We start from the raw sequence: 20,500 nt of genomic DNA on the forward strand, positions 1-20,500 counted from the left end.
GGGAAGCCATAAATGTGAAAACTCTATCTGGGAAATAAATGTGCAGCTCTGAACAATGCATTAGGATGTAGTGGGTCTAAATTAAAAGTCGTGGGAAGGGAAAGGTCGTGATGAAACCCTTGTTCCTGAGAGGAAATCAGTGATGGATAAGTAACCCTCCTAAAGCATAACTTTTCCTGCATGCACCCATGTGGGCTGTGGGTTCCTGCCTTGGCTGCAGCTCGTGAGGAAGGAGCATTACAATAGCTCTCTCACACAAACGCGTGTGCGTGCACGCGTACACACACATATAAATGCACTCAAATGCATACAGTGGAGGGGGTGGAGAGAGAGGAAGCCCTTGAGAAAACAGAAGTTACTAATTAGGTAAAATTGTCCCAGAGCAGTTGGATGTCTGGCTGGATTCTTCCTCTCCCTGCTCTCTCCTCTCCTCTGCCTGCTTGTCTCCAGATGTTTGACTTCCTGCAGCTTTGACTTTGGTTTGACTGCTGATTAATGTTCTGTTATCACTGCGGGAAACATGGTGGTTGGTCATTAGTGAGTATAAATAAAGATTCTATCCTAAAAAATAAAAAAAAAACGGTGACAGAGGTATGACAGAAAACAGTAGAAAGACACGAAAAGTGTCTTTCTACTGAAAAAAGCTTATAAGTTTACACTGTTCCATTTTTATTTGTGGGGATGAAAATTATCCATATAGATCATTCTGCTTAATTTTTTATGACTGTTGTTTTTATCAATAGCAAACATAGAATTTAAGAATAAATATTGTATAATTATTTTATGTGCAGTTTCATTTCTTGTCAAAAGTAGTAAATAGTGCCATCTACATTTGCAGTGTCTCTGTACTGAAATGTGCTATATCAAATAAATTTGCCTTGCCTTGCCTTACATTAGTGATACTCCATTCCAGGCACATCCGACTGCTCATTGTATTGATGCTGTCAGAAAATAGGAGACTCCTCCTCGAATGTGCCGCCACGCTACTAAATAGCTAAGGGATCACACCACAGAGGCTGCTGCCACCAATTTCCCCAGATTAGATTCCAACCAAGCAGCAACAGGAAGCACCAAAACAATTCTAGTAAGTCACAGAAACCAGAGGAGACACTGCCAGTGTCCCATGTGCCTGTCTATGCACAGCATGCCCTGGACAGAAACAAAAAAACCAAAGAATGTTTTTCTTGATTAGCTCTCAGAAACATGCGACACAGTAATCCCCCTGTTGTTTTACCAAGTTTCTATAGCAAATTTAAAGGTGTTAGCTTCTACATCCTATTGCAGAACTACAGCCTTTCCCAGCAGCCATCTGGTGGGATGTGGGGAAAGCTCCTTAACAAATAGCTAATCCATTCCAGGGAAACAAAAAAGTCAAAAACAGCCATCTCTCCTTCCTTCGCCAGGTTTCATATCTTTGCTTGGAACTCCACACAAAACACCCTAAAAATCCAGGGGATGTAAACAGAGAACAACAATGAGGGGAGGTGACATTTGCAAAAACAGAAAAAATCCTCTAAATTATTGAGAATAATTTTACTAAATTATTTAAAGGGGACCTATGATGCTTCCTTTTGAACAAGTTAGAACAGGTCTATGTTCATTACAATTGTTGCACACAATCCATCTCAGACAATGAGATTTTACCTCTTCAGTTCTGCCTATTTTGAGCTCCTTTCAGAATGAGCTGTTTTAAGGCTTTTTATGGAAAATACCTGTCGCTACCCCTGCTCCCCCAACTCAATGTTTACACTCACACTTTATACTTGTGAAAATGGCTGCAAACAGATTCACAATGGTACAACCGTACATCTTTGACCCTGAGTCAGACCCAGCAGCAGAAAAAGTGAAGCTTCCTGGACAACCAGCAGCGATGCAGCGAGCTGTTTCTGAATGGTTCGATTCTAAATTAACTCAGGCTAGTAGTCTGTTGTTAGCATTAGCTTGTGCTAAATGACAATGACATCACATACTTGTTATCAGTGCATCAACCCTCCAGGCCAAGACTGATTTAAAGGAACTCAGTCATTCAGCACTTTTACAATGTTAAAACCTATTTGTTTAGAGTTGCCTTTAAATGTTAATGCTCAATGTAAACTATTGTAGTTCACTGAAACATCATTAGATTAAGTTTGTAGTCCAATTTACCTTGACCTACTGTTACTGTTCCACTTGTTTATACTTTCCTCCATATGTTTTCTTTTCTTATGTTCTATTCATCTACAGCACTTTGAATTGTGTTGTTGCTGAAATGTGCTGCACAAATAAACTTGCCTTGCCTTTTTGCCAGTAATTTCTTATAGCACTAAGACTGTTGCTAGAAGCAGGAGAGACCCAGATGGAAGTACAAGAACATGCAAAAAGTTCATTTTGAATAATAGGTCCCCTTTAATCTAAGTCTATTGATCCTTGTTTTAACATTATTGTTGTGTAGTATTAATGTCAATGACAGAATGACATAAGCTTGTGTAAAGCAATATTTTCAAAATAAGTGATAGTCTGAGGCTTACTCAACACTGCCAAAGTGTTGAGTAATAAGGTTAATAAGGTTTAATATGATGTTGTTCCACCCTTTGCAGCTATAGTAGCTTTACATCTTCTAAGAAAGCTTTTTTTTTATCTCTGAACAGGTCTACAATTTGGCATGTTCAGCACTTCAGTAACTGCACTGCAGGAAAACATTGTCAGCAGGAGCACGATGGGATTTTATTAAACATGTATATGTTAGGTTAGATGTATCTTTAGAAACTAATGATATAACTAAGTCATGTTTCGATGACTTGTTTTGAGAACATCATAGCAGCTTTATAAAGCTAGTTAACCCCACATTGCAGCAGCATATTAAGGCTAACCTGCAGAAAAATTGTTTTGAACGACATGTCTGTCGTCTGCTGAAATGTATCGAACATAATCTTGATCAGAATTGTAAAGTTGGGACTTGGTGTTGACAAATGTCTTAATGACTTGGATTAATACAGAGGAAAAAGGGGTGAATAATCTTGATCAGGACAACTTTAGGTCATTATATTAGTCACATGTTCTCTTTCACTTTTTCAAATGTGCTTGTGTGAGTCTCTATGATGACTATAGACTGCAAGCAGCTAACATCGTAACAAACCTTGACTTTTAGCCATCATGTCTCAGATCAACAAATGTGAATGAATTAACTTTCTGTTCACACAACAAGCCACTCTGACCCGCCAGGATGTCTTTTACCTGTTGACCCATTTAAACAGTCGAATCTCTTATCAGCCTACCATCTGAATCAAATAACCAGACTCCATACTCCGTAAGATTATCCCTGATAAATGATGGCTCTGTTTCGTAAGCGAAGACTGATTCAGAGAAATGTGGCCGGAAAGTTCCAGTCCGATATTCGGCTTTGTGCTCCTAATGGGAACCAGAGGGAGACTTGTAAAAGGAAACACACATTTCCTGTAGGACTGGTGAGTGACGTACATGAGACTGAGCGGAGGGCCTATTGCAGCTTTAGCAAGCAGGAATGTGACATCAGCAACTGGATCCCGCATGGAGCACAAACCACGACCAAGAAAAGCACACACTCATAAACATCAGAGCCGGACCCAGACTTGGCTGAGGGTCAACAGAGCAGAAACAGGGAAGGGACTTTTTTTTAAGAGTGCCACCCACTTCGCCTTGACTCATGTTCTTCAAGGGCTTTATGGATTGCAGAAATGTGTGTGTGTGTGTGTGGGGGGGGGGGGGGGGGGGGAGGAAACACGCGGTCCTTACAGGCACATAATCACTTCAAGTGCTCTTAAATAGCAGTCCTCGTAGTTCAAAAGACCTAAAAGGGTGCTAATGTGAGCATCAGATGCACTTGAGAATACTTTTCAACATCAAGCTACTTTGTTATAATATTTTCTTTCTCAACTAACCTAATAACACACACTGGTGGTACAGAAACGTGTAGGAAAGAGAAAAGGGTTAGAAAACCGGTCTTTACATTATGTCCATGAAAAAGAACAGTTCCAAATTTGATTGCATGGGCATCATTAATAATGATTAAGCATATTTGTTGACTAAAACAAAGATGTCTTTAGATTTTTGATTAATGTGGAATTGTCAAATAGGGAATGAGGATGGATGAAAGTTGGCGGTCCAAAGCTGTAGTTTGAATTAGAGAAAATTAATCCATATACATAAGAAAAAAATTAAATTATATTTGTTTATTTTTGAACAACAGTGACATTTCTAAATTAAATCAGGCAGGTTTTGTAGTGCAGCAGGATTTACAGTATGAGTTATATGTGCAGATTTAATGTTCTCTCACATATGACGCCCTTTCCTTCTATAGCGTGTTACCAATGCACCATAGATTCTGCACGGGTTTCATGTCTGCCCAGTTTGCTGTAAGCAGGAAGTGCTCTAAAATGTCCTGGCAGATACCTGTGTTGACTGTGGACTTCAGAAAACCCAGTGGACCAACACCAGCAGATGACAGATGACATGGTACCCTAATTCACTGACTGTAGAAACTTCACCCTGGACTTAAAACAATGTGCTTCCTGTGTCTTTCCACTCTTCCTCCAGACTCCAGGAATATGATTTCCAACTGAAATGTAAATTTTACTTTCATCTGAAGAGGACTATGGACCACCGAGCAACAGTTCGGCGATTTTTCCTCCTTACTTGTCTGTGCATATTAGCTCTCGATGTGCTGACTCCAGCCCAGTCCATTCCTTGTGATGCTCCTCCAAATTCTTGAACAGAATTTTCTTGACAATCCTCTAAAGGTCGCGGTTATCCCCGTTGCTGGTGCACCATACTTTACGATGAATTGCTCCATGAATGACCAGCTTGTTTTGCTATGACCTTTAGTGGCTTTTCCCCCCATTGTGGAGGGTATCAATAGACTGTTTTTTGGACAGCTGTCAAATCATCAGTCTACAGACCATTATAGGCTCAGGAAACTTTGTAGGTGTTAACTGGCTTATTAGTGGATAACAAGAGTTTCCGATATTTAACCTTTTAGCAATATTCTACTTTTCCGAGGCACTACATTTTGTGGTTTCATTTTCTGTAAGTCATAGTCATCAATATTACAAGACATAAAGGTTTGGAATATTTCACTCTATGTGTTATAAATCCACTGTATATAATATATGAGTTTCATTTTCTGAAGAGTGTCAAAAATGTTGAACTTTTCCTCAATATTAAATTTTTTTAGATGTACCTATATACAGTTTAGGAAAAAAGTTAGTTTTAAGAAGTATTTAATTGTTGTGATGCCAATAACGTTTTTCTATTGCTTTTGGGGAATTATCAAAATAATTGCTGGCATCCCATTTTCAAATAAATGTTAAAAGAAACACAGGCAACCCATCCATCCATTATCAACACCTGTTTTTCCCTGCAGTGTTGTGGGATGCCTTTTATTTCCTATCAGAAACAACTTTTTGGGTGTATCTTTTCAGAACACTCAAGGACACAGTACAGAACAATCAGAACAATAGAGATAAAACAACAGACAGTAAAAGTTACAGTGAACCGGCAATCACAGAGAGTATGCACTTTTGAACAGATGGGTTTTGAGTTTTGACTTGAACTGGTAGAGGATGTCATTATTACGGATGTCTGGAGGGAGAGAATGTCAGAGTTTGGGAGCAGAGCGAGAGAAAGCTCTGATCCTCATGATGCTGAGGCGGGAGAGAGGAACGGTGAACAGAAGATGAGGATCTAAAGGTGCGGGAAGGAGTAGCGTTGTGAAGAAGATCAGAAAGGTAGGTGGAGTGTTGTTGTGGATGGCCTCGAATGTGTACAGAAGGATTTTGAAATCTATTCTGAATCTAACCAGGAGCCAGTGGAGCTGCTGTCGGACTGGGGTGATGTGATTAAATTTGGGGGGTTGGGAATAATGCGAACAGCTCAATTTTGAACCACTTGTAGCTTGTAGAGGAATTTCTCAGGAAGACCAAAGAGAAGAGTTACAGTAATCGACCGATTAATATTTTTAAATATTAATCTGCAAGGTGTATGAATAACTTTAGGCTTAATGTAAGTTTTTTTTTTCAACAGTGGATCCATTAAACAATTTTATCAGTCTGAAGTGTTTCCTTTCATGATAATTTAAGAAGAAAAAACGGGGAGTGCATCAAAAAGAGGCGTTCTTCAAGAACAACAGGCTGCAACAGTCATTGTGTCGCTGAATAAATTGTGCTGTGTTGCCAGTAAGGAACAGTGCACTACGCTCAGTGGTGTAAGGAGACAATTTAACGCTGACGTTACTGTGGGGCATCTGAGGAGTCGACTGTTGTTGACACATATGTAGCTCCTATATGTAAACTCCAGTAAAAACCTTTTTTTTTAAACTGAATAATTGTTTTATTTGGTGGTCAGCATCTACACAGAAATGAAATCAAATACCTAAATTCATTTCTTCAAATTAGATTCAGTAATAACATTTTCAGTGGCATTTTATTTTATGATTGCACTCTCATAGGACCTCATGACCTCTTAGACCCAGCAGGGAAGAGGTGTGGACCAGTGATTGGTCACTGGGATCTCATACGATGTGATATTGCTCTGTAGCTTGACGTTTTATGCTAATAGAATGAAAAAAATACATTGTAGGTCCAGCCATGAGAGAAACAAAAAGGGCTGAACTGTAGCATTAGTAAAAGCTCTGAATCCCAGAATGCACAGCATTAACCCAATTTAATGACAGCCACTAGGAAGGAGGCGTTTTACAGCTGGAATCCCTGTAATGTCACAGAGCTGCAAACAATCTGGCACGTAGCAGCGCTCTTCGCAGGCCTCCTGGGGGGACAGGGAGGGACACACACGTGTCTTGGTCTCTGTCCGAGTAAAATACTGCATGTTCAAAGAAACTTTGGCTCAAAACCAAGCACGGCTCGCTCTTTGAGAACACCGATGTACAAATTCACTCCATCTATGGTCCTGTGTGGCCACACCTCACCAAACAGGTTTTCATAGAACAATAAAAGATGGAGAATGGCTCAGCTATTAGTTCCTGGTAGTCGGTTAACGCCCCTACTTGGTAATTTTGATCAAAACTGTAAACTTTGTTGATAATTTTCTTTTTAACTGTCAGTATCTTCGGTAATATATTTGCATGGACTCAGTGCTGGACTTAATTTTGTTTCACCGTCATTCCTTTCAAAACTAAAACAGATTGGTGTTTATGTAAAATATGAATATCTGCTACTCTGCTGTAAGCCCGTGTGAGCTTGTTTAGTCATTTTGTTATTCAATTTTCTAAAGGCTTCAGACCTTGATCTTCCACTTGCTCATTAAACAGAATGCTTAAGAAGCTTTAACAACAATGTAAGGTGACATCACTGAGAACCAATTCATTTCCTTATCAACAGGAGTAGGCCTGCTTCCTAACATGCAAGAACGTTGCATGTTAGGTTAAAACAGAAAACACCCAATGTTTTTGATTTGCCCTTATTTCTTTTTTTACTTGATCATAAATACTTCCAACATATGCTATGTACCCAAAATCCACCCCAGACATACCTTCCAGTTTCAAATGACTTGTCACAATACTATTTACAAGTGTTGTGCTAAGAATTGAGTCCCGGCTTTCCTGGAAGGCTGCCTGTTGTTTTGTTGCTTTGCAGGTGCTCATGGGTCTTTACCAGTTGACTAACAGCAGCTGTTTTTAGATGACCCATCCCATCGCTCTTATATTTTCTTTATATGGCCTTTTTGCAGTTTTGGTTCTGCATTTTACACCAACTTTCTCTCTCTGTTAGACACTGATCCAACATCTGATTAATCGATTGTCTCAACCCTTGTAAGTTGATGTTTCATGCTCTAAATATTATATGTTAATAAATTCATTTATAATTTCTTTTTTTTTTTTTTCCAAGTAAAAATTTGTCATGGTTCTTCTTGATTATCACGTCTTTTTTTAATGAATTATAAGTTTGTTTGTGACAGTGTGCTGACAGGCTCATGTCAGAGCACATGCTTTTTAACTGAGGCAACCTGAAAAACGTGTCTTTTTGGATTTTGTGTCAAACGTATGGAGTCACGTACCAACCTTGGACCTATTACCCCTTTGTCAGTCTAAGGGGCTTTGACTGCAGCACGTACTCTTAGGATAACATTGTTTTACTTCGACGACTGACATTTAGTTACTGCAGAGAAGCAGAATTTGAAGAATGTGGAGACGTAAATAAAAAAAAAATGCCTTGGGTGCAATCTGCAGAGACTAACTACTAACTGTTGTGAGGTGATCACATTACCGAGAAGAGTCCAAGTGTACACTGAAGCCTTGATTCTAGGAGTCAGCAGTAGATATTTTATCACAGCAAGTGGGAATTGTCAGACTGCCAAGGCTACATTTCTGAACAGGAACAATTTAAACCCTTTGGTGAATTTACAATGAAGGCCATATTTATAGGAACCTTTGATAAAGGTCTGCAAAAAGTCTTTCAACAAATTCATAAGTTTGGTTTAGAAAAATCTAAACTTTTTATTTGCAAAACATTTATTCAGTGGGCAGAAAAGCCTTGTTCAAAGTAAAGACACCAAGGCACGCATGATTAATGGCACCCCCCCCCCCCCCCCCCCCCCCATCATTACTTTGTACAACTGCCTTTTCTGAACAGCGCTTCAGCTGCATTCCACTTGCAGCCAGTACTCATAAATTCTGACTTCTGATCAGAAGAATCAACTGGAATGAACACTAAAGCGGGACTTCCCCCTCGGAAAGTTGGATGTTTTTTTTTTTCCAGGCCAAATGTCGGATCCAATATGGCAGATCCTCGCATCAACAACAGTAAGCTGTGCACTGCAAAAATGGATCTAAAAATAAGTAAAATGTTCTTAAAGTTAGTGTATTTATCCTTGATTTGAGTAGGTAAAATGGATTATCTGCCAATGGAATGAGTATTTTGATCCCTAAATTAAGATAATTAGACATCCTGCACTTGAAATAAGATGATGGAGATGAATTGTTCCCATTTTAAGTGAAAAAATCTTATTCTATTGGCAAATAGTCTTATTTACCTGCTCAAATCAAGGACAAATACACTAATTTTAAGAACATTTTATTTATTTCTAGTTTTGTTTTTGCAGTGTGATAAAACATGTTCATTTCACAAGACACGGTTTTAAGAGTGCGTCTAAAATTGATGCTACATGTGGCGGCTGCAACTCTGAACTAAACAAATTAAAAGTGGTGTTTGCATGTGGAAATTACAGGTTTAAAGGATGATTATAAGAGGTACCACAAACAAAACAGCTTTCCAGGCCGTCGCCATATTGGAATCCTAACCTTTTGTTTTTTGTTTTTATTTGGAATCTCAACTTCTCCTGTAATATTTAACAGGGCTACAACATTCAGGGATCTTTGACCATTCTTCACTGTACAATACCTCAGTCATCCAGTTATGGGTATTCTTATACGCTTCACCACCCTACTCTTTGAAAGGATTTCAGTCAGACTTCTATATCTTGCAAAACCATTTATAAGTTAATTTGTGTTTTAGTGTGTTTTCCTGCTGAAAGATGGCATAAGGACCCATTTTCGCTTCACTGGTAAGGTCCAACAGGTTGTTTTATTATTAAAAAATGTCCTGGTATTGATGATGCCAAGGAGTGTAAAAAATATATTCAAATGGCTTCTGAAAGGGTTGACGGTGTCTCTGCACTGCGCCATAATTATAAGTGGGCATAATATGCTTTGCCAGTGTCCATCCTTAGTGCCATGCCAGACCGTAGCCCAGCTCACTCAATGTGATTAAAGCAGCTGATTCCTCCAAAAGTCCCCAAAAGACTTGAGAAAAATTGCATGATATGTGTTGATTCAACAGGGAAGATTGTGTTTTGGCACCTCCAGAAAGCCGGTTGGCATGTAAAGTGAAAAAAAAAAAAAAGGACAATATTTTGTTTTTTTTCTAAATATGTTCAGTCTCTAAATAATACAAATACTCAAATATGCCAACGGAAAGGTGTATTCTGAAGAATTAGGACACCCTCCTCACTTTGACCAGAATAACCTCAAGGACACTTCTTTGGCCATCTGCCATTCTGAGGAATTTGCCCCAGTTAATTTGAAATCTGAGGTTTGAAGAGGTTCTTGCATGTACAGCCTGATTTTACAGGACTTTCACAGTAGCAAGAGTCTGCTATTGGTCACATTTTTAGGTTTTATGGAGATTTTGTTCAGCATCTTGTGTTCTGCTGTGGGGTGAACCTGCTTAGAAAGTTGCCATGTTTTAATATCCTCCACTTTGGACTATCCCCCCCTCATACATTGGAATAGCTGATTTCACCTTTAAATCCCTTACCAGAAGTTGTTTAACGCTCAAGGTTTGATCGGGAATAGACGTTTTAATTCATACTTATAACATTTGCACACTTAAGTGAGATTTTAGCCTGTTGCCATGAGCTTAAAAACAAGTATTTTTTTTTAAAACTGCATCTAAACCGTCAACTGTTCTTTTCAAGACAGCCGAAACAGAATTGATGCAAGAGGTTTCAAATTATGCTTGTAAATATTGGCTAGAAGCTAATACAAAAGATCAAAACAACCTTACAAGATACATAATAAAGTACGACTCAGGAATATTTTCAATAAACTTTATTTTTGTCCCATTTCTTCCCTCCCCAAAACATGACATACAAAAAAAAAAGGTGATCGGAATTTAACATTTCCTCTTGTCAATACCGCAACTTTTACACAATAAATAAAAAAAGAAAAGAAAAAAAGACAAAAAAAACACATGAACATGTATAAATAAAAAAATAAATAGACATTATGTGCCAAAAAAATAAAGATTCTTCTGAATTGGCTGATGGCTTTCACAACACTGGGTGTTTTTAGGGAACACGTGTAAGAAATACTTGCATTCCAGGTCACAGTTTTAAGGATACAACTCTGGATCATGAAAGCAATGTAAACCAGAAGGATTACAGTACAGTACGACAGAATACAAGGTTTCCTTTTTTTCTCCATAGAGGATATTATTGGGCTATATACTTATAACAGTTGTTCTAAAAGCTTATACCAGGTAGTGAGTGTAGTGCTATTGGGTTTACTTTTAAACTTGGCTCGAAGTGCAAAAGTAAACCCCACCTTTTAAAAACCCATCTGACATCTTGCTCGTAGCCAGCTCGACATTCATCAAAGGGTTGTTATTACACTATACAGACATCCCTCAGAAAGGCACTTTTATCCAAACCTCCACACCCTCACATTCCCAATGACGTCACCTCATTTCCTGGCGCTTGTGTAGAGGACACACATTCACCTATTGCGCGTGAATTTAAAAACGGAATCCTTTTTAAAAACGAAACCTTTAATATATTTGGTTAAAAACTGTATAGTAAAATTCAACAAGTGAGTATAAAACAAAACAAAAAATGTAGTTATCAAAAAAAGTTAAACGAAATAAAAGTGCAGAATCAGTGTTCGTCCCTGTAGCATCTCGTGTACCGCATTTGTGAAATTTGCATCAAATAAAAAAAAGAAAAAAAAAAGAAAAAGAAAAATGTGACATTGCCTCAAAAGAAGCAATAGTTTAGTATCGCCTTCATTAAATGAGCCCAGAAATATTGTGCGTGTGAGGTTCAGATCTTAAGTGACCTGTTGGCTCATTTTCAGAGAAAAAAAAAAATTATATAAAAAAAAAAAAAAAAACAAAATGAATGTGCGCCATGTTCCATAAAGGCCAGAAAACGACCGAGGGTAGGAGGTTCTCTCTCTCAAGTCAAACTATTCTGAAATCCGAGAGCAACTCAGCTTAAAAAGATCACAGTTGCAGTCTACAGGGGGGAGGAACTTGCTGCTGAAATGCATTTCAGACAAAAAAATAATAAAAAAAAAAAAAAAAAAAAGCCTCACTGCATTTCAACCACAAGACCAACCCTTTTTCATTTGCAAGCCGTTTGAACAGTTTTGTTTTAGTGTTTAGGAACCTTTGAGAAACCGTGCCTGCACAGTCAGCCGCCGGCTGACAGGCTGCAGGGTCATTGGCGTTCCAAAGGTCCGTCCAAGAAGCAGTGGTTCTGAGTGATTAAAGGAAAGTTAAGGAGGGTCTTCACGTACTCGCTCTCCGTCGATTCACACAAGGTACCAAGCTCTTCTATCAGGCATCAAAACCTTCCAGGTGGACACCTTTTGAGGCAGAAACTGGTAGGCACAAACCCTTCAGGCAGACGCTTCTTTGGGTAACTTCACGGTCGCTCAACGTCATCAAGGTCATTCAAACCAATCCGCCCGCCAACGGCGGTCCAGGAAAGATTGTCACTCAGTCAAGTTGAGCGGCGTTTCATCAGTTAAAATAAAAAACAGGCTTCACCTGCCCTCTGCACTGCCATGAGGAACGTAAACAAAAAAAAAATAGCAAAGGCCAAGTAAGGAAAAAAAAAAAAAAAAAAAAAAAAAAAAGGAAGTCAGTAACTAGTCCGGCTGCTTCTGAAGCATCTGCCTCTCAGCCTGAAGGAATCAGAGCTGCGCTCTCAGGCGTCGGTGTGGTGCTGGAGCAGCTGGACCACATATCTGAGCCGGTGGCGTAGCTCGGCGGTGCAGCCCAGGTCCATCAGCATGCTGAGGAGGTACGTGTATGAAACACGCTCCCGGCTGATGTAGGTGAGCAGGTAGGCGTCGTCGGACGACTTGCACAGGATGATCTTTGTGTGGTCGGTGTAGAAATTCACCTAAAGAGAAAAAAAATTATTATTATAAGTAAAAGGAGAGGCCGAGCTTCTTACCAACTAGCTCATTTAGTTGTAGCCTTCATGAACTTTTGCGAACCTGCAGGGTGCCGTTGTTGAAGAGCATGACGAGAGCGTGGTCAGTCTTCACCCACTGAAGCAGCAGAGGAGGGGCGCTGGAGTTCTGGTCCTCACAAGGCAGATCTCCACCCTGAGGAGAACAGAAAAGTTTTGGTTTGATCAGCTGACTCCTTTCTACAAGACTTGCTGTTAAAAAAAAAAAAAAAAAAAAAAAACGACACCCATGTACGGAAGAACGGCGTTCAATACCTCCATCAGGTTCTGCTCCATGTAGTTGGCCATGAGTTCAACAATCTGTTTCTGGCTGCGAAGCTGCTCGGGTAGCGACTGGGTCGGGAACGTGAAGTGCTTGTTGTTGGTCAAGCAGTAATGAACCGTCCTGTTTGGATAGAGAAAAAAAAAAAAATAGAAACTGTTGAATACAGGAAACATTTGAAGCCCAACTCAAGACGTTCTGAAAAGCCTTTGGCAGCCACTTACCTGCGTTGGTCACAAAGGCTGAGATGCGTCCCCTCATTGAAGAGCACGCCGATGCTTTGGTTTGACAGCTGGTAGCCGAAACCATATTTGTTGGAGTAGTCGACCCATTTCGTGACCCACAGGAAGGACTGAGGCCTGGACAAACAGGGCGGGTTTCTGGTAGCTGGAGGGAGAAAGAGAAACCTGCCGTCATTTACAGAGTCCAGAAGTCAGCATCTTATAAATAAACTCCATAAATGCAACAAAAGGTGTGCGGCATTTAGAGATGTACGAGTCAGCAGGTATTTCAGGAACTTAAATGGCTAGAGGCCGGAAAAATTATCCTAGAAGAGCTCCAGTTTGCTTTAATGAGCCTGCATCGCTAACTGATGCCTCGCGTTAAGGCGGCGGCATTTTTGTTTCCTGGCGACGGCAACCGAACGCACGGACAATGTGAACGCCATGGATGACAGAGTGCTCCGAACTCACCTGCAGGCATGGTGGCCAGGCAGCTGTTGAGCACCTTGATGGCAGCTTCCGCAACAGCTGAAGGAGTCAGGACATCTTCACATGCTGGAGGGAAGAAACAGAAAATGCCCATTACAAAATGAGTAAGGAATACAGAAAAAAAAAAAAAAAAAAAAAAGTCAGGTAATCAGATTAAAAGGAAAAAATTAATAAAATACACCTACGTTCAGTGCTGCTGGCCATGGTGCCCTTGAAGGATCGGGATATGGACTTCCTGGATTCCTCCTCGGCAGGAGTCTGTTCCAGAGGCACAGGGCTGACCAGCTGAGCAGCAGGAGAAGGCCCCTGGAAGGGAAGCGACATGGTTGATAACGCGTCACGAGAAAAAAAAAGAATCCCAATCACATGAACTAATGACCATGACAAAGAATAGCAACTGCAGATGTGCACAAGAACAAGACGATGCTTGCAAACTCTGCTAGCTCGAGCAGCAATCTTGCAACGTCTACCACATCATAAATGAAAGTCGTTTCATTGGTTACGGTGCTTTTGTTTTGCAAAAAGCTGCAAACTGCATTTACATGAAGCAGCTTTACTTTCCATTTCCGAGTTATCGCAAAGCAATTGGTTTCGAATCATCAATTTTCCTCATGAAAAAAAAAAAAAAAAAAAAAAGAAAGACAAAAGCTCACCTAAAACAAATACTTTAATGAGAAAAAAGGATCGAGCGCCTTAACTAAAGGAGAGTTTTTGTTCCTGAACACATTGCTCAAGTCCTCAGAACAAACAATGTGGCTCCTATCAGGCCCTATAAATAGAAACTGGACCAGCCTGATTAAGGGAGGGGCCACCTGAGCGTCCTGTTGCTGTGGCATTTAGGCTCTGCTCGACGGTGGATAACAATCTAAACTGAGCACACAGTGTGCGCCTGCTCTCACACAAAAATTAGATAAAAATTTGTACCGCAAAATTTGTTTTCCCCTTAAAAAGGAACAAAACAAAAAACACTGAACACCAGATTGGCTGTCTGACAATTGTCCTACTTATAAAGAACACCTCTAACAGTGCAAGTTTAACGCACATACCCAGAACTTTATAATAGTTACCCTATATTTGGACTTTATTGCCTCCCTTCATATCAAAGAACCATCGTTCCACAAATTAATACCACGCATAATGAGCTTTTACTATTGATGTAAATAAGCCAACATGCTGCGATACAGTGGCAGCCATGCGCTGCGCCAGAATGGCTTGCCAATTTCTCCCTTTTAACTAAGCCAGGTTGTTATTTTCTTGTTAAAGCAAGGGAATGATAAAAAAAAAGAGAAGTCAAAAGACATACCTCATTGGCTCCCACTGTTTTGTGGCTTATCTGCCGGTTGATGGAACACTTAACGATGCCCGACACCAGCTTGGAAATGTCCTTGTCGTCTTTTTCCTCGCATGGAATCTTCTCTGCTGTGAAGACAAGTTGCAGATCTAATGAGCAACGGCCTTCTGAAAGGCCCGATTAAAGCCCTGACTGCAGTCCAGCGGGTGCGCACTGGCTTTTGTAGCCTTTAATAAAAAAAAACGTTCATGGGTGCCGCTGCCACCTACCTTTTGCCTTTTTCTTGCCAAAGAAGCTCTTGGCCATTTTAGTGAAGAATTTCTTGGCCGGGCTTGGAGGATGGAGCTCTGGTACCATCACACAGCTGCTGGGGGGAAGTTTGTCGGGGGTGAAAGCCTGTAAATGCAACGAGGAAACAGATCAATATTTTGCCTTTCGACAAAAACACGCTAAGACGGTGGACAAAAAGTTGTCAATACGTTCACTATAAAAATAAAAAAAAAAAACGACAGTGGTGATTCGTGACATACTTTGTTGAAAAACTCGTGGTTGAGAATCTGATCCAGAGTGAGTCTGTCGCTGGGATTTTTCTGCAAGATGCCCGAGATGAGCTTCTGTGCAGCGGGGGAGATTGTGGAGGGAAGGGTGTACCGAACTTCCTTTATGCACTTGTACGTCTCTTTCAAGTCGAGCGTCTCAAAGGGAGGGTTGCCACACATCAGTGTGTACCTATAAGGAAAAAAAAAAAAAGCCGGTCAGTTTGAAACAAAACGACGAGCACAGCCCATGGGGCACCAAACGCAGCAACCAAACTCACATGACGCAGCCGAGCGACCAGACGTCGGACTCTGTGCCGTGACCCTGCCTGTTGAGCACCTCGGGGGCCAAGTAGTTAGGGGTTCCGCAGATTGTTCTGAGAAAAAAAAAGAAAAAACACAGGCGCATGTCTGAGTACCGGGTAAAACTCACATACAGTTTCTATTATGAAACAGGGACAGAGAACAAGCTGAACCTTTTTTCTTTTTGTTTTTCCTGCAACACTCATTCTGGTATGCCACAGGAAGGTGTCAAGGCACCGAAACTCTGATCTAAGCCCTACATTCAACTGTCACTTGGAAACTGGTTCAGTCAGGTACTTGCAGGAGGAAAGCAGTAGGAGGAGGAAACTGCTTAGTAACCGATGTAATGGTTTTAGGTTAAGCTACTTTGTGCAGAAAAAAAAAAAAAAAAAGGAGGGGGAGGAATAATGAAAATAAAAAAATAAAAAAAAATAAAAAAATAAAAAGGCATTTTGGTTTTAGCTGGAAAATGACAACCCGAGTCTAGAGCAAAACGATTGCTATAACTCACTTTTTCCTCTGTTCCACAGTCTCCAGCTTGGCAGCGAGGCCAAAATCTCCCAGCCGCAGCTCCATGTTCTCGTTGATAAAGAAGTTACCTGAAAGAGACGAGGGCCTCAGTTAAGGCGGCATTCCACAGGCATGACTAAAAGCCCCGTCGGATTCCCGGGATGCTTTCGGAGTGTTGTGCTGCGCGCCGCCTCGGTCGCTCAGCCACGTACCTAGTTTGAGGTCTCGGTGCAGGATCCCCCGGCTGTGGAGGTACTTGAGGCCGGATATGATCTGCCTGAGGTAGTATCGCACCTCTGGCTCCGTCAGAGTGCGCCTCTCCTTCCAGATGTGCGCCAGGGACTGCGAAGACAGAGCAATGAGTAGACGGTCAAACCGTGCGCCGGCCAGTCAATAATAAAAATAAAATAAACCCACACGCTCGCTGCAGTAGCAGGGAAGTTAATTGGGGAATGAGAGGGCAGGGTTCAGGTAACTGCTTGCTTGGAATAGCAATTTCTTGGTGCTTTGCAGTAAGCCGTCAAGACCATAAACAAATTATTTTTTTCCTTCTAAAAAGGAACATGCCAATGAAATGTATCCTCTGCATTTAACTTGTCCCTTAGGGAGCAGCGGGCTGCCACCGTCTGGAGCCCGAGGAGCATTCTGGGTCCAAGGGTCTTGCTCAGGGACCCAGAGTGGAGGCCTGTGGGGTTTGAATCGAGGAACTTGAAGCTTTACCAGCCACTAGACCTCCACTTCACCCCTACATTACAGCAGCTTTGCTTTCATGCGACTCCATTACATCAGTTTGTGATGCCAGCCAGTTTTTTGAATAGTGAAAATCAGCAAGTTTCCCCTATAATGGGTCAAATGTTTACAAAAAAACCCTACATTTCCCAAAATGCACTTGGGGCTTATTTAATAAGACCAATAACTGAAGGTGTGAACCAAACACCTGACATTTCTTATCAGTTTTAGTCTTCAAGGGATATGAAAATGAAAATGTGGGAGGGGGGTCTGAGTCAGAAATTAGAAAAAAAAAAAAATCCAAAAGCGTGTAATGGCCGGGAATCGAGGCCAGTCAACTTCAGGGTGAGAAATCATTTACAGACACATGCAAAGCAGCTTTAACAGGGTATTCCCATAGAGCTGAGAACTGGAGGAAAGTTAAAGCCCTGCCAACTGTGGGTTAAGAAAGAAAGAAAGGGGGGGATAAAAAAAAGAAGGAAAGAAAGAAAGAAAGAAAACGGTCTCTGCCGTAAGAAGCTGCAGCCAAATGGTTCTGGAGGTTTTCCGGCATCTCACCTTCCGACTGCAGAGCTCCAGGAAGATGTAGATGTTTTCATGGTCCTCGAAATAATGGGAGAATTTCACCACATGCTTGTGCGACAGGGATCTGTGGAGCTCTATCTCGTTCGTGATCTGGCAAGATTTGACAACAGACCCGTTAGCGAACAAGTTCGACATCCAGACATTTATTTTATTTATTTTTTTATTTTTTACGTCAGACATTATGCAACAGACTCGGGCAGCAGGACATGCATGCACCTTTTCCTTCTGGTGTGGCTTGGAGACTCTGCTCTGTGGAATCACCTTCACAGCATACATCTTGTTGTTGGAAAGGTCTGTCATCTCGTAGCATCGTGCAAAGCCACCCTTTGGAGAGGAGAATAAGGAGTTAAAAAAAAAAAAAAACCTGCAATGGCCATAAATTAATCAGCCCTCCCAGGCAAATCTCCCAGCAGAGGAAGCTTTAGACTGAACAAACAAAACGATTCATCATCTGTAATCGAGCAGCTTCTGAAAGCTCTGCCAGGGTATTAAAAAAATAAATAAAAAATAACAAAAACAGGGCCAATCTACTCCATGGATCATCTCGTAATCAAAGTAAACTGAATCCAGCAATCAGCTGTTTTTATTGCTGCCTTTTTTTTTCGACGCAGACATGTCTCCACATGCCCAGGAGACGTGAAGGATGAAGCACGGCGCACTGCTGCATTCATTAACCGTGAAAGTGACGGAGACGCTTGCAGCTCTGCGGCAGGCGGAGGGAGTCTGGCTCCCTGCCCTCCGCCGCAGCAGCGCATACATGATCATGATGGAGCAACACGTTGACGCCAAACGGCCTTCACGCAAACACACTGTGCCGGACACGTTTATTTAACCTGACATACCAAAAAAAAAACGCCGTATATGGGTAAGGAAATAGCGAGGAATGTTCAGGTTAGTCAATCATTCTTGAGATTTTTGTGTGTCGCTTTTTTTTTTTCTAATGGAGGTGTTGCAAACAGGAGCTGGACACACCTTGCGTCTGATTCATTCATCAAAAACGCGCACGGCGGGGAGGGAGAGAGGCGAGATGTGGCGCATCCACCATGAGGTTCACCTCCCCTCCCCTCAAACACACTTCACCGTGACTCCTAATCTAAATCTAAAAAAAATCACGTCTGTCACCTAATTTATTCAGTTTCTGGCGCCTCGCAGCGAGCCGCTCCGACAGGATCGGAGCACATGGAAGAAGCAGAGCCGCCTTACCTTGCCCAGAAGCTTCCCTTTGCTGTAGGACCTTCCCGTCTTGGCGTCCGTCACCACCTGGGCCACCTCGGGCTTGATCTGCTCGGGTTTATTCCTGTTGTTCTTCGTCGAGGCGGTGGACTGGTGGTGGTGTCCGCGCTCCGGGACGGGCTTGAATAAATCCGCGTTCATGTTGCGGCACGGAAGACGCTGCGCTGCGGTTGAGCGACCGGAGTCCATTCGATATAGAAATCGGCTTCTTTTCCTATTTTTTCCCCTCCGTGCGTGTACAATTCCTTCCTCTTGCGTTTTTTTTCTCTCTCAAAAAGAAGAACGACGCTCTATATCATGTCCCTCTGATCCGGTTGTCTCCATCTGGCGTGTCTGAGCGCAGATCTGCGAGGCTATATAGCGAGCCGTGACGTCACGGAGATGCGGTGGGCGGGCGCGCCACAGAGGAGAAAGTCCAGATGATCGAATGTGGATCCGGAGCATCTCACAGGAGCATGAGAAAAGCACCATCCACAACAGGTTATCAAATAAACTCAAAATTCGGATTTTTTTCATCCTCATTTTAATTGTATTTTTTTAATTAATCTGGCCCGACCCATTATCATACATTTACTTATGTTTCTGATTGATGATACCTGTATCAGGAAATTACATTACATATCAGCAAGGTTCTGAAATATATCTAGAGATACTAAAAAAAGAGCTGCTGTTCCTACACGACCTAAAAAAAACAGCGCACAATCTAAACTGCTCCATCAAAAGCTTAGAATTCCCCAGAGTAAAAAAAAACAACAAAAAAAAACACAACACAACACAAAGTGACAAGTTTTACAGAACGCTGCTCCCTGGTGGAGAAAACGTGCAAAGCCTTAGATTCTCTATTCTCAGATTTAAAGAGCAAAGCAAATACAATTTTTAAATGCGCACAACTCTCCTATCTAAAAGGCACAACATATCCCTCTATATAACACCATGAAGAGCTTTAAAAAAAATAAAATAAAAAATCTGTGGTGGCATCAACCATCTTCTGTGGGGGAGGTTGTTGGAGCAGCAGCTGCAGTTGGGAGGAAATGGTTAGATAAGATCATCATCAGGTTGGCCTACGCAGTACTAGGATGCCCCCTCAACCCAGAGTAGGTGTTGGGGGCAGAATTTAATAAAAAAAAAAAAGACACTTTAATTTGAAAGGGAAATTAAGTGTCATTGCAACTCATTATGCACTTTCTTCAAAAACGTTGCCGTTAGTTGTTGATGGCAGAGATGATCTCCTGTAGCGGTCTGTCTTACAACAGATCCAGAGAAGCCTCTGACTGAAGACACCCTGCTGTTGTATGATAGGACTCTGGCAAAAAATCTCATCACTGTTGGACATTGCCTCCCACCACATGCACTAAGCTGTTGCAGAAATGGTGAGCCCCTTCAGTGACAGATTGCTGCACGATGAATGCATAAAGGACGATTATCGCAGTTCTTTCCTCCCAGTAGCTTAGACTTAACGCTCCCAATAAACTCAATAGGTTTACAGCTTTTTCATTTTTTTTCTTCATTTTTGTTGTTAATACAGATTTTGCATCACCCTACTCAATTGACATTTAATTTTCTCAGCTATTTTAAATAACTGTACGGTGTTTTAAATTGGTTTTTACCGTGCAAC

At 41.3% G+C, this 20,500-nt stretch overlaps 1 protein-coding gene across 1 annotated transcript; it reads right to left on the reverse strand.

Annotated features, from left to right (window-relative positions):
* Nucleotides 1–10,561: 10,561 nt before the first annotated feature.
* plk3 (polo-like kinase 3 (Drosophila)) lies at nt 10,562–19,225 on the reverse strand. Its single transcript, XM_012878944.3, has 15 exons — nt 18,856–19,225; nt 17,869–17,976; nt 17,626–17,742; nt 16,551–16,680; nt 16,340–16,427; nt 15,807–15,902; nt 15,520–15,718; nt 15,259–15,385; nt 15,002–15,117; nt 13,884–14,004; nt 13,681–13,764; nt 13,213–13,375; nt 12,982–13,111; nt 12,752–12,862; nt 10,562–12,654 (listed from the first exon to the last, which is right to left on the reverse strand). Exons 1-15 carry the CDS (start codon nt 19,072–19,074, stop codon nt 12,457–12,459), a joined length of 2,007 nt encoding a protein of 668 aa, XP_012734398.2. The 5' UTR covers nt 19,075–19,225; the 3' UTR covers nt 10,562–12,456.
* Nucleotides 19,226–20,500: the final 1,275 nt, after the last annotated feature.

Source organism: Fundulus heteroclitus, chromosome 6, assembly GCF_011125445.2.
Source record: "Fundulus heteroclitus isolate FHET01 chromosome 6, MU-UCD_Fhet_4.1, whole genome shotgun sequence".
Classification (NCBI taxonomy): domain Eukaryota; kingdom Metazoa; phylum Chordata; class Actinopteri; order Cyprinodontiformes; family Fundulidae; genus Fundulus; species Fundulus heteroclitus.